At 39.0% G+C, this 17,771-nt stretch overlaps 1 protein-coding gene across 1 annotated transcript in view; it reads left to right on the top strand.

Moving 5' to 3' along the window:
- LOC126486343 (72 kDa type IV collagenase-like) overlaps window positions 1–17,771 on the top strand; it is a 146,832-nt gene that overhangs the window by 26,143 nt on the left and 102,918 nt on the right. The window contains exons 2-3 of the mRNA XM_050108942.1: window positions 13,219–13,371; window positions 13,767–13,879. Of these exons, the coding sequence (XP_049964899.1) occupies window positions 13,219–13,371; window positions 13,767–13,879 (266 nt within the window). The remainder of the gene's footprint in view (window positions 1–13,218; window positions 13,372–13,766; window positions 13,880–17,771) is intronic.

The raw sequence follows: 17,771 nt of genomic DNA, 5'->3' as shown, positions 1-17,771 counted from the left end.
CATACCAATATAGGAAGCTGTGCAATGATTGCAGCAGAGCCCGGCTCCTGATGGGGTAGTATAAACCTGTGACAGGACTGGAATAGGAAGTGCTGGGTGGATGGATTGGACAGGTTTTTCACGTGGGTCTTCCACAAGGATATGATCCTTGTGGCAAAGGATCAAATGAGGAGCACCATATTGTGGATGAAACAAATCGTAACAGCACCTGCCATTCATGAACAAGTAATGGACCTCTTGCAACATTATGTGTCATCCCACACCATTGTTCAGGGACTAGTAGCAACAGGACTAAGGAATTGTATGAATGGAGTTGCATTGGGTTCAGTGATGAATATTGGTTTGCACTACCTCAGATGGTTGTCATTAGTAGAATGGTGGTGTCTTGAGGAGAGGCCCCACTCTTCCCATGCTTTAGAGAGGCACAGCAGTGTTACTCCTGGTGGTGTGGTATGGAGAGCCTTCCGATATGGCTTCATGTTACATCTGGTTGTGACTGAGGGAACTCTGATGGCACGGGGCTTGCATTCTCATGTTTTATCTCCTATGTGACTGTATCATTGTGTTATTTTTCAACAGTACAACACATGTCTACATGTAGCACATGCCTATATCAGTTGTCTGTGTCATGATGAAGTACTCCTGTGTCCAAAGGATCCAAGGATCTGATTTCAACAGAACAGATGCCGGACCAGCTTGGATATCAACTCTGTCCTTGTGCTCATATCCGGGATATCAACGACCAGTTACAACAGTTGTGGGCCAGGTTACCTTAAGGAGGAGATACAATGGTTTTGTGAAATCCTGCCCAACCAAATACATGCATCCAGGCCAGAAGGTCTGCAATGAGGTTTGCAATGTCATACTGATAAGTGGGCCTACACTTCCAAGTATACGTAAATTTAAGAAAGGTCTTTAATCACTGACGTAATGTGATATACCCCCTTAATCCACGAAGTTTCAGTTTATTTCCTCCTTCCTTTTCTTGATGCTTCACGTTTTTTGTCAGGCAGTTCGTATTTCTCGCCCAGAGTGACAGATCCCCAGCAGGATGACTCAGTTTCTCCTTGGATTTTCTCTGTTGTGTTATCTTCTGTTGCCTTGTGGTCTGATATTTACTCCTTTTGTTTTCAGATTCTCTGTTTATACTTCTATTCCTCTCACTGCAGTGAAAATTTCTTCTGTTTCCTCCTATTCCATATTTATTTCTGCAATTTTTTATATTCCTTGTACCACAATTTTTCCAGTTCCAATTATGGTTCCATTCCCCATGCTGATAACCACCAAAACCACCCATGATTAAAATTCTTCCTCCCATTTTTTTCTAATTCTCTGTCCATCTTGTCAGCATGTTCCAAGAATTAATCAGTAGAGTTATCAGGTCCATAAACAAGTCACTAGTGTACTTTCACTGAAAACACTCTTAAAAGAAGAGAGCTCTAGGGTTTGTTTATGGACCTGATGACTTTACTGAGTAATTCTTGAAATATGTTGTCAAGATGGACAGAGCATTAGAGAAAAATAGGAGGCAGAATTTTAATCATTGGTGGTTTTGGTGGTTATCAGCATGGGGTATGAAACCAGTACTGCAATTGGAAAACTTGTGGAAGATGGAACATAGAAAATTACAGAAATAAATGTAGGATAGAAGGAAATAGAAAAAAATTTCACTGTAGTGATAGGAACAGAAGTGTAAATAGAGAATTTGAAAACAAAGGTAGGCCATAGGGAGAAAATATGAGACCACAAGACAACAGAAGACAACATAACAAGGAAAAAGCAGGGAGAAACTGAGAGTTGTCCTATTGGGGACCTGTCAGTTTGGGGTGAGAAATATGCACTCCCTGACAAGAAATGTGCATTGAGAGGGTATCTCATGTTACTTCAGTGATTAGAAAATCGACTTAAATTTACTTGGCACTGTAAGTCCACTTATCAGCATGACATTGCACTCTTTCTGGCCTGAATGCATGAATTTAGTTGGGCAGAAGCTTTGTGAACCAGGAAAATCAAATTTTGAAGCAAGAAATAGCTCAAACTAAACACAATTTTGAAGAGAAATAAATGCTCTCATTAGTGTTGTGACTCGCTGATCTTTCAAAGTGCCACCACGCAATTACGCGCGTCCTCTACATGCGGCGCTGTCAGCCAGCCATGCAGCAGCAGTGCCACCTAAGCGGCCAGCCAGCCAGTGGCCGCTAGACTTGGACTCAGTTATGATTTGACTGTTAAAGTGTACACACATCTTACTCTGATTACTTAATCTGTGACTTTCATGTATTACGTCTTCCTTGAAATATATTTGTTCAACTTGAAGTTATTACAATTGGCTTCTTTGAAAGATCCTGCGTCTTCGTCCTTTGCTGAAATGTGCTCACTTCTGTCCGTCTATTTTCAAAAGCAAACGCATGTGGTAGCCTCTCGTGTTGCCTTTTATTGTTGTCAAAAACAACCAAATCAATCCTATCATGCTTGGGCTGCTGAACTTCACAGCCTCAGTAGAAAGTGTCAATTTGTTACTGAAGTTCACAAAGAATCCTACGCCGATTCCATGGTATGGGATGCTATTATCCGATCGGCGCCCGACAAAGAAGTTAGGCAACGTGCTCTTCAGTTGGCAAATCCGACTCTAGATGAAGCCCTATCCATCACTCAGTCTTTTGAAATTTCTCGCACCGCTGGAGCACAAATAGAGGCTTGGGGCAACGTTGGGGAAATACAACCTCTGTGCGATGTTGACGAAGCGTGTGGCGTGTCCCTGCCGGACGATGTGGCCGTAGTACGCTCCCAAGCGCAGCCTCGGACTAACTGTAAACAAACCTCTAAGCAACTGCAGCAAAACCCACGGCACTTCCCTTCATGTCCACGGTGTTTTACGAAACATTCATGAGAAGATTGTCCACAACGTTGGGCCGTGTGTCACAAATGCAAAAAAAGGGGTCATGTGTCATCCATTTGCAAATCCGACCGCATACATGATGTTCATGAACATGCTGCTGATTCTGATTCTGTGTTGTCTGTCAATTGTACTTCTTCCCTTTCAGGGAAGTTATTCCTCACTGTCCAAATACTTGGTCGAGATGTTCGCATGCAGGTGGATACTGGTTCTGCTGCCACTATCATCAATTCTCAGATGTATCTGCAGTTGGGTTCTCCAATCCTGTCACCTGTCACTAGGCAATTATGGACTTACAATAAACAGAAGATTTCTCTCTGGGGACAATTTGTTGCAGAGGTATCTTACAAATCTGTCGTTCGCACTGTTCCCATATTTGTGGTCGACCATAGTAACGTGGAGAATCTTTTTGGTTCTGATGCCTTTCCTGTTTTTGGGTTCTCCATAGATGACTCTGTCAATATTGTCTCTGATGCTATTCCTTATGCTCAATTGGATTCCTTATCGACGACATTTTCGTCCCTTTTTTCTCCTGGGTTAGGCCGTGCAAACGACTTTGAAGCTCATATCATGCTCAAACCCACTGCTCGGCCTAAGTTTTTTCGGGCTCAACCCATTCCTGTGGCACTTCGTGTTCAGGTCAAATGGGAGCTGGACCATCACACTGCTTCAGCTGTCTTGCTTCCTGTCACTTCCAGTGAGTGGTCCTCTCCTGTCGTTGTCGTTGCTAAGTCAAATGGTGACATTCATCTCTGTGGCAATTTCAGAGCCACTGTAAATGCTCAATGCCTTATCGACATTTACCCTATGCCTCGATCTGAAGAATTGTTCACTAAACTTGCTGGAGGCTAGTATTTTTCTAAACTTGACCTGTCTGAAGCTTATCATCAACTTCCTCTTGACACTGCTTCCCGGCAGTTTTTGGTCCTTAACATGCCTTTCGGCCTCTATCAATACCAACAATTGCCATTCATGGTTGCCAGCACCCCTGCTCTCTTTAAGTGATTCTTGGAAAAATTATTGCTCACTGTCCCTGGGTGTATAAATTACCAGGACGACATTGTTGTCACTGGCCTCCACCACTGACGAACATCTTCAAAATCTGCGCACACTTTTTCATGTCTTACAGACTGCCGGTCTTAAGTGTAATCCTCAGAAATCAAAATTTTTTCAGGCATCTATCACGTATTTGGGGTTTCAACTCTCTCGGGATGGTATTCGTCCACTTCAGCAAACTGTTGCTGTGATCGATGCCCTTCCTCACCCTACATCTGTTAAGGAACTGCCGGCCTTCTTGGGGAAAATAGCATACTATCACAAGTTTTTACCGCCTGCTGCTTCAGTGGCTCAGCCGTTGCATTGCCTGTTGCATAAAAACATGCCTTTTCACTGGTCTGTGTCATGCAATGCGGCTTTCCAGAAATTGAAGACTATGCTGAAACAGGCCCCGTGCCTGGCTACTTATCAACCTGGCCAACATCTTGTTATTGCCACAGACGCCTCTCAATACGGTGTTGGTGCAGTCCTTGCACAATGTTTTACTGATGGTTCTGAACAACCCATTGCTTATGCCTCCAAAACGCTCATGGATGCCCAATAAAAGTATTCTCAAATTGAAAAAGAAGCTTTGGCCATTATTTATGCTCTTCATAAGTTTGATGTTTTCCTCTATCGCTCCAAATTTCATCTTGTTATGGATCACAAACCACTTGTTTCCTTGTTTCATCCATCAACATCACTTCCCGACAAGGCTGCACACCACCTCCAATGGTGGGCTCTTTACTTGTCTCATTTCAATTATGAGATTCATTTCCAGCTGATGGCTCAACACGCAAAAGCTGATGCACTGTCTCACCTTCCCATGGGTCCTGATCTGGCATTCGATAGGGATGAACTTTTGTGTTTCCACCTGGATATTGCCGAGCAGCTGGTTGTGGACGGGTTCCCCATCACCAGGGACCGGCTGGCGGCTGCTACAGGTTCTGACCCTACCCTCTCCCAGGTTTTATGCTGTATTCAGAAGGGTTGGCCAGATCATCCATCCACTAAGACTTCTGATCCGTTGCAGAACTACTACGCCATGCAGGAACCAGATGACCATCATCTGTCGGAGCAACTCTACTCGCCTCCTTCTCCTACGGACGCGGACACATCGCCCATGTCTCCTTTTATAACAACCGGACTTGCTGCAATGGGCAGATTGGTGCATGGGGCCCCAGCAGATTCAACCCCCACGTCTCCTGTCATCTCGACCCATTATCATCGGGGACACTTCCGTTTGTATGGGAAGCCTCCTCCTCAAGACTTTATGAACAGTCAAACAACACCTTTTGACGTTAGCAATCTACAGGCCACCTCCATCAAGACCTGTGCAAAAAATTCAAAGGGGGGAAAAGTGTTGTGACTCGCCAATCTTTCAAAGTGCCACCGCGCAGTTATGCGCGTCCTCTACATGCGGCGCTGTCTGCCAGCCATGCAGAAGCAGTGCCACCTAAGCGGCCAGCCAGCCAGTGGCCACTAGACTTGGACTCAGTTATGATTTGACTGTTAAAGTGTACACACATCTTACTCTGTTTACTTGATCTGTGACTTTCATGTATTGTGTCTTCCTTGAAATATATTTGTTCAACTTGAAGTTATTACAATTAGTACCAAGCTTGTAGACACAAAAAAATTTAATGAACAGTACTGGAATTGTTGAGGCATTCAGAAGTAATGTGTCTGCCATTAGCAGAAAACTTGCTGAATTACAAGAAAATTTGGCTTCAAAGAGTTTTGTCAGTAGCTGTAGTGATAATTAGGTTAATGTAACTATTAAAAGCTTTCCTGAAGTAGGTAGAATCCATCCTGGTGGCTTTGTTTACCACTGTTATGGTAATTTTATTCCTGAAATGAGTGATGAATTTAAAATTAAATTTGTAAAGAAGTTTCTGGATGGAAAAATACTGTCATGGGAAAACCAGGGTACTAATTTGTCTTACAGCAAATCTGAGAAAATTTTTTGAAACAAATACTGGTCAGAATCAGAACAAGCCAAGATCAAAAGTGAATTTTTGAGTGGGCTAACTATAGTGGAAAGTGAGAGTGTGAAAGGATTTTAGGAGTAGCAGACCCTTTGTATTAAATACATAAAGTGCATCAGTCATGACAGACATATTACAAAGGAGACTGAACTCAAGACAAAACACTGACTGAACTACACACATACTTCACTGTAAAATTGCTACTGAAAAAGTGTCCCTAAGGTGGTCTCTGCCACTGTTTTGTAAACAAGTTTTTGACAATCACAACTGCACATACTATTGTTTTAATATGTATATAATTAAACTTATAATAAAAATTGTGCTTTTATATAGATACAGATACAGAAATATGATCTACAAAATATGAAAATACACTTAACTTATTAAGTTGATCCATTGTTAAACATGTTTCTCAATATGGAATTCTGCCAGGAGTGTGACCTTAATGATCAATTTCAGCTAACATTGCTTCGATTTTTAATTATAAAAGGTCTTCCATTGCTAATATTTGGTTTGAATCTTGCTTTATTAATGAACATTATACATCTGATGTTTGTGAAATAGAGAGCTTGAGAATGTGAATTGAGCAGCTGATGCAAAACCAGCAGTCTGGAAATTTCTCTCAAAATAGAATTACACAAAATAATGATAATCTGAAAGCTGGAAATGCGCCTGAGTCTAAAGGTAATTATTAAATTGTACAGTAGTGGAGACAAGTAGTATTTAGGGAGTCACCTACAAAATACTTGTTCTACATGTGACATATGTATCAGAATATGCATCAACCCTGGCATCGATATCTTCATTTTGTTGGTTCCTGGCCTGCTACATTACAGGGCGTTAATACGTCTGTTTATGGTTTCAATATATTCTTGCCTACAACTATATGCAATTTTGTATACCCATGTGTCTGCAAACAATGTATGTATTTTACCATTCTTAACCATTATTTTATCTGATTCGTGGGTCTAAAATTGTTTGAACCTCATACTTGGCCAACACTTTCCTGCCTCTATGAGGAGGACATGTGAAAATTGGTTTTACGACTGGATGGATTGCACAAGAAGAAAGCGCAACAACTGGGTATGCTCACTTTCCTGTTACATTGCCAGGATACTTCAACAGTTCTAAAATTTCTGAAGTTGATTAGGAGTACAGTTTTCCCAGAACAAGCTCATCACATTTGCAGCCACATAGAACTAGCAGTGTTACAAGAGCAGATCCATTAGACATTGAGAGAACTGGTGGGAACTAGCAGTAAGTGGCGGGAGCTAGCAGTAAGCTTTTTCACCTCCATTTATATATCAGTAATGGCATGCAGTGTTGTGATTAGGAAAAGGTTAATGGGCTAACATTCAGAGCCACGGAACTCAGTGCACAGGTGTTGATTAATAGATAGAACAGCAAGGTTGATAACTTACAGAAGAACAAATGAGAAGTTTTAATTGCTGACAATTCTTGAATGATTATTAACTTGTCTGGTAGTGAATTAACTGAAGGTGCTAGTCCAGTTCTATCTAAAGGAAGTAATTTTGCCGTGACATCACAAGGTTTCCACAGAGGACATTAGAGCAAATACCTAGGCAGGAATCCATATGTTATCCCACAGCCCGCTAATGAAATTAGGATACAAACGGCTAGAGTACTACATAAACCTAAGCCACCTACCATAATTTGTCACAAATTGAAAGGAAAACGCTGTTGGATATAACATTCTGGTGCTTACTGCTGACGTGGGTAGCACCACAGCTGTGATGGAGAGTGAAGAACATCACAAGAATATTAATGACCTTCCAGTTCTGACAGCTTATAAGAAGCTTCAGAAAGTTCATGGAATAAAAGTCTTAAGAAGTACCAATCAACTGGTATAAGTGTCTTTGTCCTTGGACAGTAAGAAACAACAATGTAGGACAGATGATTACCTGCCCATACTGTAAGGCTTACCATGACAATACATGTCAGAGGTTCCTTTGAGACTGATTGTGAGTGCGTTGAGTCTCCCACTTGCAAGATAATCAGATATTTAGTGACATTGCTACAGGTGTACATTGGTAGAACTGATAGTTGTGTTAAGAACTCAGCACATTTTCCTGAAAAATTAAAAGCTTCTTGTCAGTTTTTGTATTGTATTCCTATTTATGATAATTCCTGTGAATGAAGCTAGAGGGTGGTCAACGATTAATGCAACTGCATTCACGGTGTGCGAGGAGTTGGTGAAGGCAGCTGCTGTACCTGTGGCATGGGTGACAGGAGGCCCATGGTAAATATAGTATGATTTGTCATGTTAGTTATTTTTAACATATTTAACATAAACACTTTAAGAGAATGTACACTAAGCAAGGAGGTGCTGGAACTGCCTCCCCTCATTGCTTAAGCATTTCTGTCTGAAACATGCTTAGGAAGTTGCTTATTATGGTGTGCTGTTCCCTCTGAGAAATGGCACCATGTTCTTAATGATTTTTAGTATTAAATTCATATAAAGTGTGTGAGTTTGATGTGTACAATCTCTCTTTTAATGCAACCCCCCCCCCCCCCCCCCCCACACACACACACACACAGACACAAATCACAGGGGGTTAAATCACGGAACTGAGGAGGCCATATGCTGTTAGTGATAACTCTATCTTCAAACATGTCATTAATTTCCTGTAATGGGAAGTTTGCTGTGTGTGCTGTCACAGAGTCCTGCAAAACCACATCCTCTCTCAGTTAACTGACCAAAAAAGGACATGAAATATTTTCCATCTACCTCTCTCTGTTAACTGTTTCCTGGAAGAAAATTCTCTCTCCACTAATAGCAAATCACACTTATATTTTTTTATCATGTGGGGGTGTGTGGTGTATTATGATAGGCTTTTCAGAACTCCAGTAATGGTTATTTTGTGAATTAATGTTTCCGCTTAGGTGGAACCATGATTCGTCTGAAAAGAAAGTTAGGTGAGGATCAATTTATCTGTCACAGACCTTTTTCAAAATACATTCATAGAACTGGAAACTTTTTGCAGGCTTACCCAGTTTAAGTTCTTGCACTGCAGTTGTTTTATAGGACTGTAATGCCAGTAATTTTGTAGCAACTTGAACAGAGCCATAAGAATTCCGTATTTGCTGAGAAAGATGTCAAATTGATTTTCTAAAAGACCTTTCCAGAGCATGCACAGTGTTATCAAGAGTTCATTCTGTGAGTACTATATGTGCTTTTGTATGTTTCCTGTCAAGAATACTTCTTGTTTTGGAAAATTTATTCATCAGTCAATGAACTGTATTCTAATTAGGACCTTGAACATCAGGGAATTTCTCTTGAAAACTGCTGATTCTGTACACACTCTTTAGTGAATAGAATACTTGTATTTTGACATTTCATTTGAAATAGTTTCACTCAATACACTGTATTATGTTGCCTAACAAACACATGCTACTTGAATAAATAAAGGCCTCATAGGCCAGCCAGCATCGCCACCAGCTGGCAGCTGGCCGGGCAGAAAAATCCCTGCCAGGTGTTTGCATTAGGGATTGATCAGACTGTGTTTAATATGTTGCAGATATTTTTCTGATTGACTTAGTAGCTTTATTTAGACACTGTCTCAGTACAAGGTATTTCCAGTACAGCGGTCTTCAAGCAAATCAACAGGGTGGCTTTGGACAGCCCACTTACTCCAGTTGCTGGTAATTTGTTTGTGGAGATTTTCATACAATGAGCACTGCAGGTAGCCAGTAAAAGACTAACTAAGTGGTACTACTTTGTAGATTACACACTTGTGGTATGGACATATAGTAAAGAAGACATGGATTTCTTCTTTGTATACCTCAGTAGTATTAACCTAAAAGTTCAAGTTTTATTGGAGAATGAGAGCAATGGGCAACTCACCTTTCTCCATGTATCTATGGTCAAAAATGTGGATGGTACTTTGGGCCGTAAGATGTACAGGAAACCTACCAACATTGTTTGACATTTCCACAAGAAATCCAACCTCACCCAAGACAAAAAATGTCATTAAAACCTAGGTGGACAGGGCTAAGAAAATTTGTGTGCTGGTTTATTTACAACCTGTGCTGAATTGCCTACAGTTGACTTCAAGAACAATAGCTACTCCAGTAAGTAGGTGGCCTGAGCAGTCCATGCAAGAAGAGATAAAGTCAGGACTAATAAGGAAAAATGACTTATTCTTTTGTATTAACAAGGTATCAGATGGGGAAAGTTTTGGCCAAGTATGGAATTGAAACAATCTTTAACCCACCAAGAAGATAAAAGAATGCTTATGAATGGCAAAAAATGCACAGCATTCACCAGCGCCACCTAGGTATACAAAATTCCCTGAAGTTGTGGGCAAGTATGTGTTGGTAATACAGAAAGAAGTACCGACACTCACTTAGCTGAACGTAAGAGGAACTGAAATTTGGGACATAGTGACAAATCACAAATCAGCCATAGCTAAACATGTCTCTCAAGATGGAAATCATGAAATAAAATTCAGTGAGATGAGCATTTTAACAATGACAATGTATTTTTACATCTGTAGAGAAACCATAAAAATATGTGAAGATCATAATAATTTTAACAGAAAAGGAGGAGGTTGAGATTTTAAGTTAGATAAAATATGGATGTCAATTTTGTACCTACAGAAAGACAATTGATTACTTCTGTTTGAGAATGATGGTGCAACCAGAGATAAGCATGCAACCAGCACCACATGACAAATGGTGGTGCTCTTTACGCACTGCATGAATTTGGTGGCCCTTGGGCCAGTATTGCAATTGTTGGGTTTCCTCTGAAGATGTCTATCACAGCTGGGAATGAAACATCAAGGAATGGTTTTAGATATTGACCAGGTCTCTCAGGCCAGGAGTTTTATGAAGTAAACACCAACTGTTAAAGCTTATATCATGTTACTTCACTTGTTAATGCTATTTGTAATATCTAAACATTATTGGTGTATATACTAACTCTTTCAACTTTTCTGAAATTTCATCTTTTATGGAATCCAATGAATGGCCAAAATGTGATTAACCACACACTTGCTGAGCATCCTGCTGAGCACAACATGCTTCACTACCTGACACCTGAATCCTCCAATACCAATACCAACTTCTTTGAATTGTGTAGATGGCAGTTGTTCTAATGCTTTGTTCCTGTAATCCTTCTGGTCTCAAACTCATTTAACCCCCGTTTCACACTCATCCCTATCCTTCTCCCATGTCTCCCATTCTATGTAATCTGCAACCACACAGTGGAAGTCTCAATCTTCTTCCTTTCCCCTTAACCCACTCTTCCATTTCAATGAGTGCCACACACAGACTGCCCTCCTGCACCAGGGCAGGCACACAGGTGCCACATTACTATTCTACTGCCGTGCTGCCTCTCCTCTCCAGCCATTACCCTTCCCTTCCTCCATCCCTATTCCGCCCCCACCCCACTGTGTTTTGTTCCTATTACCCACTGTACTCAACATAATATCTCACACCATTAAACATGCTACATAGGGTATTACCTAATGCTCATTTAATATTGTTGTTCTTGATCTTACTTTCTTGGAGCATTTCCTTCAATGTGACAATGAAGTACTTCATTACCTCATTGTCCTCTGCTTGTTGCAACAAAATGCAACATTGCAACTTCTACTTTCCTTGAATAAATATGCAGACACCTCTTGTATATCTAATCCATGTATTGCCCCTAATTTATAGAATATCCTCTAGGTAGCATTAGTTGTCAAATCAGAATGCCCAGCACAAAGCCTCCATATATATTCCTTCAAGAATGTTGCACTTCTTCACTGTAGGCTGGCGATGCTAAGAGTTTATATATTATTGTCAGTGCAGGTACTTCCTCTCACTGAATTACTGTGAGTGCTGTCCTGTGTTGAACACATCTGCTACCCCTTGGCATGGTTCTCCACATGCAAATAAAATATCAAATGTGCACTATATGTGTGTCCTCTATAACAACTTGTCTTATAGTTCTTATTCATATCTTTCACAAGTAAGAAGCCTAGAGGGACACACTACTTCTCCAGAATGCTGTATAACATTACAGGGTACAATGTGTTAAAATGTGTAAGTATTTTTGTTGGTCTATTATTCCCAAAGAAGAACGTTGTCCAAAAGCTTATCAATGATTTCGGTCTTACTTATGTTCCTATTCACCTCTCAATGCCTATCTACATCTACATCTACACATACACTCCACTAGCCACCAATCAGTGTGTGGCGGAGGGCACTATTTGCACCAAAGTCATATTTCTCCCCCTCTGTTCCACTCGAAGATCGCGTGAGGGAAAAACCACTGTCTGAATGCTCAGTACGAGCTCTAATTTCCCTTATCTTTGAATGGTGATCATTGCACAATTTGAAAGTTGGTGGTAATAATATATGCGCTGCATCTTTGGCGAAGATCAGATTTTGGAATTTAGTGAGCAGCCTCTTCCATTTAGCATGGTGTCTATCTGCAAGTGTGTCCCACTTCAAACTTTCTATGAGATTTGTAACGCTCTCATGATGGCTAAATGTACCAGTCATGAATCTTGCCACTCTTCTTTGGACCTTCTCAATCTCTTGAATCAGACCCAACTGGTAAGGGTCCCATGCAGACGGACAAAACTCTAAGACTGGATGAACTAAAGTATTGTAAGCAATTTACTTTGTTGAAGGATTCTACCAATAAACTGCAATGTAGAGTTTGCCTTACCCGTTTCTTGTGTAATCTGATTGTTCCGTTTAAGATTGTTTCGAATAGTCGCTAAAGTATACAGTGAATGATTACCTTTACTACTTCTATTATTAACATGTGTTTTTGTAAGATTAAGGTTTAGAATTTAATGTTTCTTTTGTTATCTTGCCAGTTCCTGCTATAAAAGAGTTCAGGTCTTTAATTAATATTTCTATGCTGTAACAAAAAATCTTGTTTTAGAACAGCCAAAACTGTTTTTCATTTTGTATTTATGAAGATAATTTATAAAGATCAACAAAATATGCACACTGGATACTGAATAAACATATTTGCTATGCTTTCATTTTATGTTCAGTTTTGTTCATCCAGTTTAGTCTTATCCCATAAACGTCTACATTTTGCTACTGAGATAATTATCTTTAATGCAAGAAGAATATAATTAATGCCATAATAATATTTTAGTTTTCATTTCAACTGTCAGTAAAATGTTTCATTAAATCAGTAAACATCATTTTGTGTTTCGAATTTCATAATGACTTTCAGTAACATTTTTTCTTTAAATGATACAAGTTGAGGCAACTATTTGAACTACTACTTATTCTTCTTCCTTTATCTAATCCCAATATTGTTTTCAGCTAGATTTCATGAAGCAGTATGGTTATCTGGATCCAAGCTCACAAGTATCTGAGTCTCTGTACAAAAATGAAGACATGGTTGAAGTCATCAAACAGGTGCAGAGATTTGGGGCTATTAACCAAACAGGCATTCTTGACAATGCAACACTTCAGGTACAGTTGCTTACTGTATTACTGTGATAAAAATAACTAAATTTCATCAGTATGTTGTCTCAAGAATAAATGAACCACCACGATAAAATTAGAAATTTATTTACCAACTTTTATAATAATTTTATCTTACAGACAGCAAAGAATTAAAATAGACCTAAGGACTATGGTATCTGAAAATTAAAAAAAAACCTATGCTATACTGCTAACAACAAAAGCAGATGAAGTATATGTTCTGACCAAATATCTGGTTTTATGCAATTCATAACATCCTATTCACATTTTCTCGTTGACTTTGAAAATATGAAATTAACCTTCAGTCATTATGGGTCACATACAGATACTGCTTTCATTCTGTCACTTAGTCTTATGCTAACTGTAGTGTTGTATTTTATCAGTTAATGAAATCCCCAAGATGTGGAGTTCCTGACATCAAGCATACCAACAGGACAAGGAGCAAGAGATATATTGTGGGATCTGATGGCTGGAAGAAAAGACATATTACCTACTTGTAAGTCTTCTTGTTTTTCCCTCAGATGTATTTGTTGTATTTCTTTTTCATTTATATTTTGTAACAGTGTATGGGAAGAAGGCATATCTCACAATATGATCCCTGTGGAAGATCCAGGTGCAAAACCTGATCAGTCCATCCACCCAGCACTTCATACTCCAATCCTGCCACAGGCTTATCCCTCCTGGCCTGAAACTCCATTAAACCACTGTTCCAACACCCTGTACCAAACAGTTCCCCCTTCCTCTGTCCTGTTACTCCTTCCCAGTCTACATCACCATATCACCTTCACCATCTGGCGCACCCCAACAGTTCTAGTACTCATGTATCACATGCCTAGCCTGTGCATCTGCTACCCATCCTCCCTGCATTCCTAGCCAGCAAACCTGACACCTCCCTCCAAGCCACTAGCTACTCACCCCCAACCCTCTTCTGCCTCCTGCCTCTCTCTTTCCTACTCACCTGCCCCACAAAACGCCCACTTCACCCTAGTCCATCTGCCATATTGCAATCCAGCCAGCAAAATGCAGGTTTCTTAAAAATTTAATTTTATTTTATTTATTTACTTTTTTTAGTGTATATTTTACTCAAATGAAATGAAGAGTGTCTAATACCAGGGCAATGTATCCTCTACCATGCATTGTTAAGTGAATTATGCACATTTATGTAGGTGCAGAATCACAGTGCAAGGTGCAAAAATATTTTGTTTGTAGATTTTGCCTTCAGGTGTGACTTTTGTTGTCACTTTTTATATTCTGGCACAAAAGTCTTCGACAAATTATGACCATACAATAAAGAAATAGCCACAACTACAGAACAGATGTGAAACATTGCATAGGAGTATAGACAGATGCCTAATGCAACACACTTGAATGTCAAAATGGCAATATACGAAGCCATCAGTGACTACCATAGGAAGGAAGGAAAAAATGATTAGGATTTAAGGTCCCCTGTGGTCATTAGAGATGGAGCACCAATGCAAAGAGTTATCTCTGTGGCTCTGAGAAACAGCTGTAATCATTACAACTGAACATAGCTCCATGATGCAATGGAATCTCTAGCAGAATCTGATATAGCTGAGTTAGTCACTCTTTTAGCCTTAATATACCCTAGATACCTCAAACAAAAACTGTACCCAATAGCTGGAGGAAGGCATATTTACACCCAACTACAAGGCTGATCCCAGAAGTTACCCACAAAACTATCATTCAGTATCTTTGACATCCATATCTTGTAGAATATTTGAACATTTATGAGCTTACACACAGTTAGATACATTGAAAAAACTGATCTCCAACCCAACCAGCAAGGATTCTGAAAACACTGGTCACATACAACCCAACTTGCAATTCTGTCAGTTGACATCCTGAAAGCCATTGATCAAGATGGTTGGGTAGATGTAGTAGTTTTTGACTTTTGATAAGTGTCTGATATTTTACTCAGTATCAAACTTGTAACATAGGGTAGGTGGGAGTAAAGCAGTTTTTCTAATAGTGTGGTCAATAAGGGGTAGATTTTCCTGCAGTTTCAAATTGAAGTCATTGCCCCAGCTACCCTAACCACATAGTTGATTCTATAGAAAATTATCTGATTTACTAAAAAAATGTTAATTATAGTTTGATTATCAAGTGATTTAACTGGCACATCAACCAAGACATATTGCAACATGCCTTCAGTTACCTGTATATCATTAGAAAAAAAAAAACATTTCTACATATCTCCCATGTAGAAATCAAAGGTCCTTGATACTTAATCATAAAATAATAACCTGAGAATATTTGTACATATCTTTCAATTTAGTGCTTCGAGATGCAGTAAATAATTTCACAATTTCCTTACAATTACCGATTCCATTTAGCTGGTAACTTCAAATCCAGTCTTTCACAGTGTGAAATACAACAAATATCTAAACCATAACCATACTGACAATAATCCTATGTATTAACTGCTTTGCCTCCCCTTATGTAAAAAAAAGTAACAATCTGCAATACTGTTAAACAAATTGATCATTACAGTCAGTTCTGTCAAGAGCTTTGTGAAGCGATGGTCAATACCTTTACAAATTAGTACAGTATGTGACTATTTCATAGGTTTTCTGCATAATATCGTATATATTTTATTAGTTTTGATTTTTATTGATACCAAAAATCAAGTTGTATGTGGATATGTGATAGATTTAGAAAGAAAGCAGTTGCCATTCTTCAAGCACAAGAATTATCAGTTTACTTGTAATAATAAATAATAACAATTTATTTGTTGAACTTCAGATAAATTTTATTGTTTTCTGAATAAGCACAAGAAAACTGTAACATTTGGCACATATCATCAACAAAATAAAAGATAATAGCACAGTGTTGCCATCAAAAAGGAAAAGAAACATACTGGAAAAAAAGCAGTTCATTTGAGATATTTGAATTGCAGCCCTCAACAGTCCTTCTCAATTTAAACAACTCTCAACCCACCCTGACAACATTTAATTGATCTCACAACTTTTCAAATTTTTCACTGGGTTATGGCTAAGTCAAAATGTCAACCAGCTGCTCTTTTGTATTTATGTAACATATACCAATAGTTCCTTTGCTCACATAGTCTCTTATCAGATTTCATTTAATATCAATGTGTTTCATTGTTCAACACTCCCATCTTTCAAGCAAATGAATGTAAGGTTGACCGTCTTCAAGAATTCTCATTAGGTAGTTGAGATCTATGTATGTCAACAGCTGAACTAACCATAGACGTTCACTTTGTGCTGTGGCCATGGCTATATATTCAGTTTTAGTTGAAGATAAGGAGACTCAGCTTTAACAGTTTGTAGTCCAACAGACTGTATTTCCATACACTTGCAGAATGAATCCTGATGAAGGCTTATTATCTTCTCAACTGCCAAAATCTGCATCTATGTGGCAAAGAATCACTTCAGCTCCCACTCTCCCATACTCTTCTAAGTACCTTCCAATTGATCTCAGTTGGTTTGGTTTGGTTTCTGCTGAAATAATGTACTAATGTATCCATACATCAAATTACCTATCAACTAACAAAACAGTTTAGATTCACATAAGTAATCTTGATCATTATTTAGCTCTAGTCTGCTTTCCACTGTGAGTTTGGTCTTCTTTAGTGTCTTAAGTGGGTTACAACCATTCAAGTAAAAATGTTCCAGTAGTTTTTGCAAATATGTAGTTTGAGTCATTATCATTCCATCATTTAATTGTTTGAAATCAATGACAAAAAGAATTTAAATTCTCCCATATCTTGCATGAAAAACTGATTTTCCAAATATCTTTTGATCTTGTAAGTACACTCTACCAGCTTCCAAATTACCATTGTACAAACAGATGTCAACATTTGACTGTCTAAGTCCAATACTTTTGACGAAACTATCAAGTGCTCCATTCTGCATGTGAGGAACCTGCTTCAGTCCATAAAAAGCCTTCTTTTAATTTTAAGATTTGATTCTTATGACCTGCAACACCTTGAGGTATCTTCAAAGGCCTTTTTGACATCCATTTGGCACAAAACATTGTATGTTTCATCATAATCATAATCCTTCCTCTGAGCACAGTGTTTGACTATAAGTCTTGCCTTATATCTCTCAATGTCTCTATCTGCAGGCAAATTTAAACTCAACATTTTATTTTTAATGACACTTGGTGTGGCGTACATCTAACACAGTAAAAGAAAAAATAATGTTTGATTAATCAAAAGCAGCATTAATGATACGAGGTGCATTCAAGTTCTAATGCCTCCGATTTTTTTCTACAGACTGGAAAGAGATAGAAACATGCGCATTGTTTTAAAATGAGGCTGCGTTCATTGTCAATCCATCCCAGAGATGGCAGTACCATACGGCAGATGGAATTTTACCAGCAGCGGCGAGAATGAGATCTGTTTT

Source organism: Schistocerca serialis, chromosome 1 (genome assembly GCF_023864345.2).
Source record: "Schistocerca serialis cubense isolate TAMUIC-IGC-003099 chromosome 1, iqSchSeri2.2, whole genome shotgun sequence".
Taxonomy (NCBI): domain Eukaryota; kingdom Metazoa; phylum Arthropoda; class Insecta; order Orthoptera; family Acrididae; genus Schistocerca; species Schistocerca serialis.
This window is presented reverse-complemented; position numbering and strand designations above follow the sequence as displayed.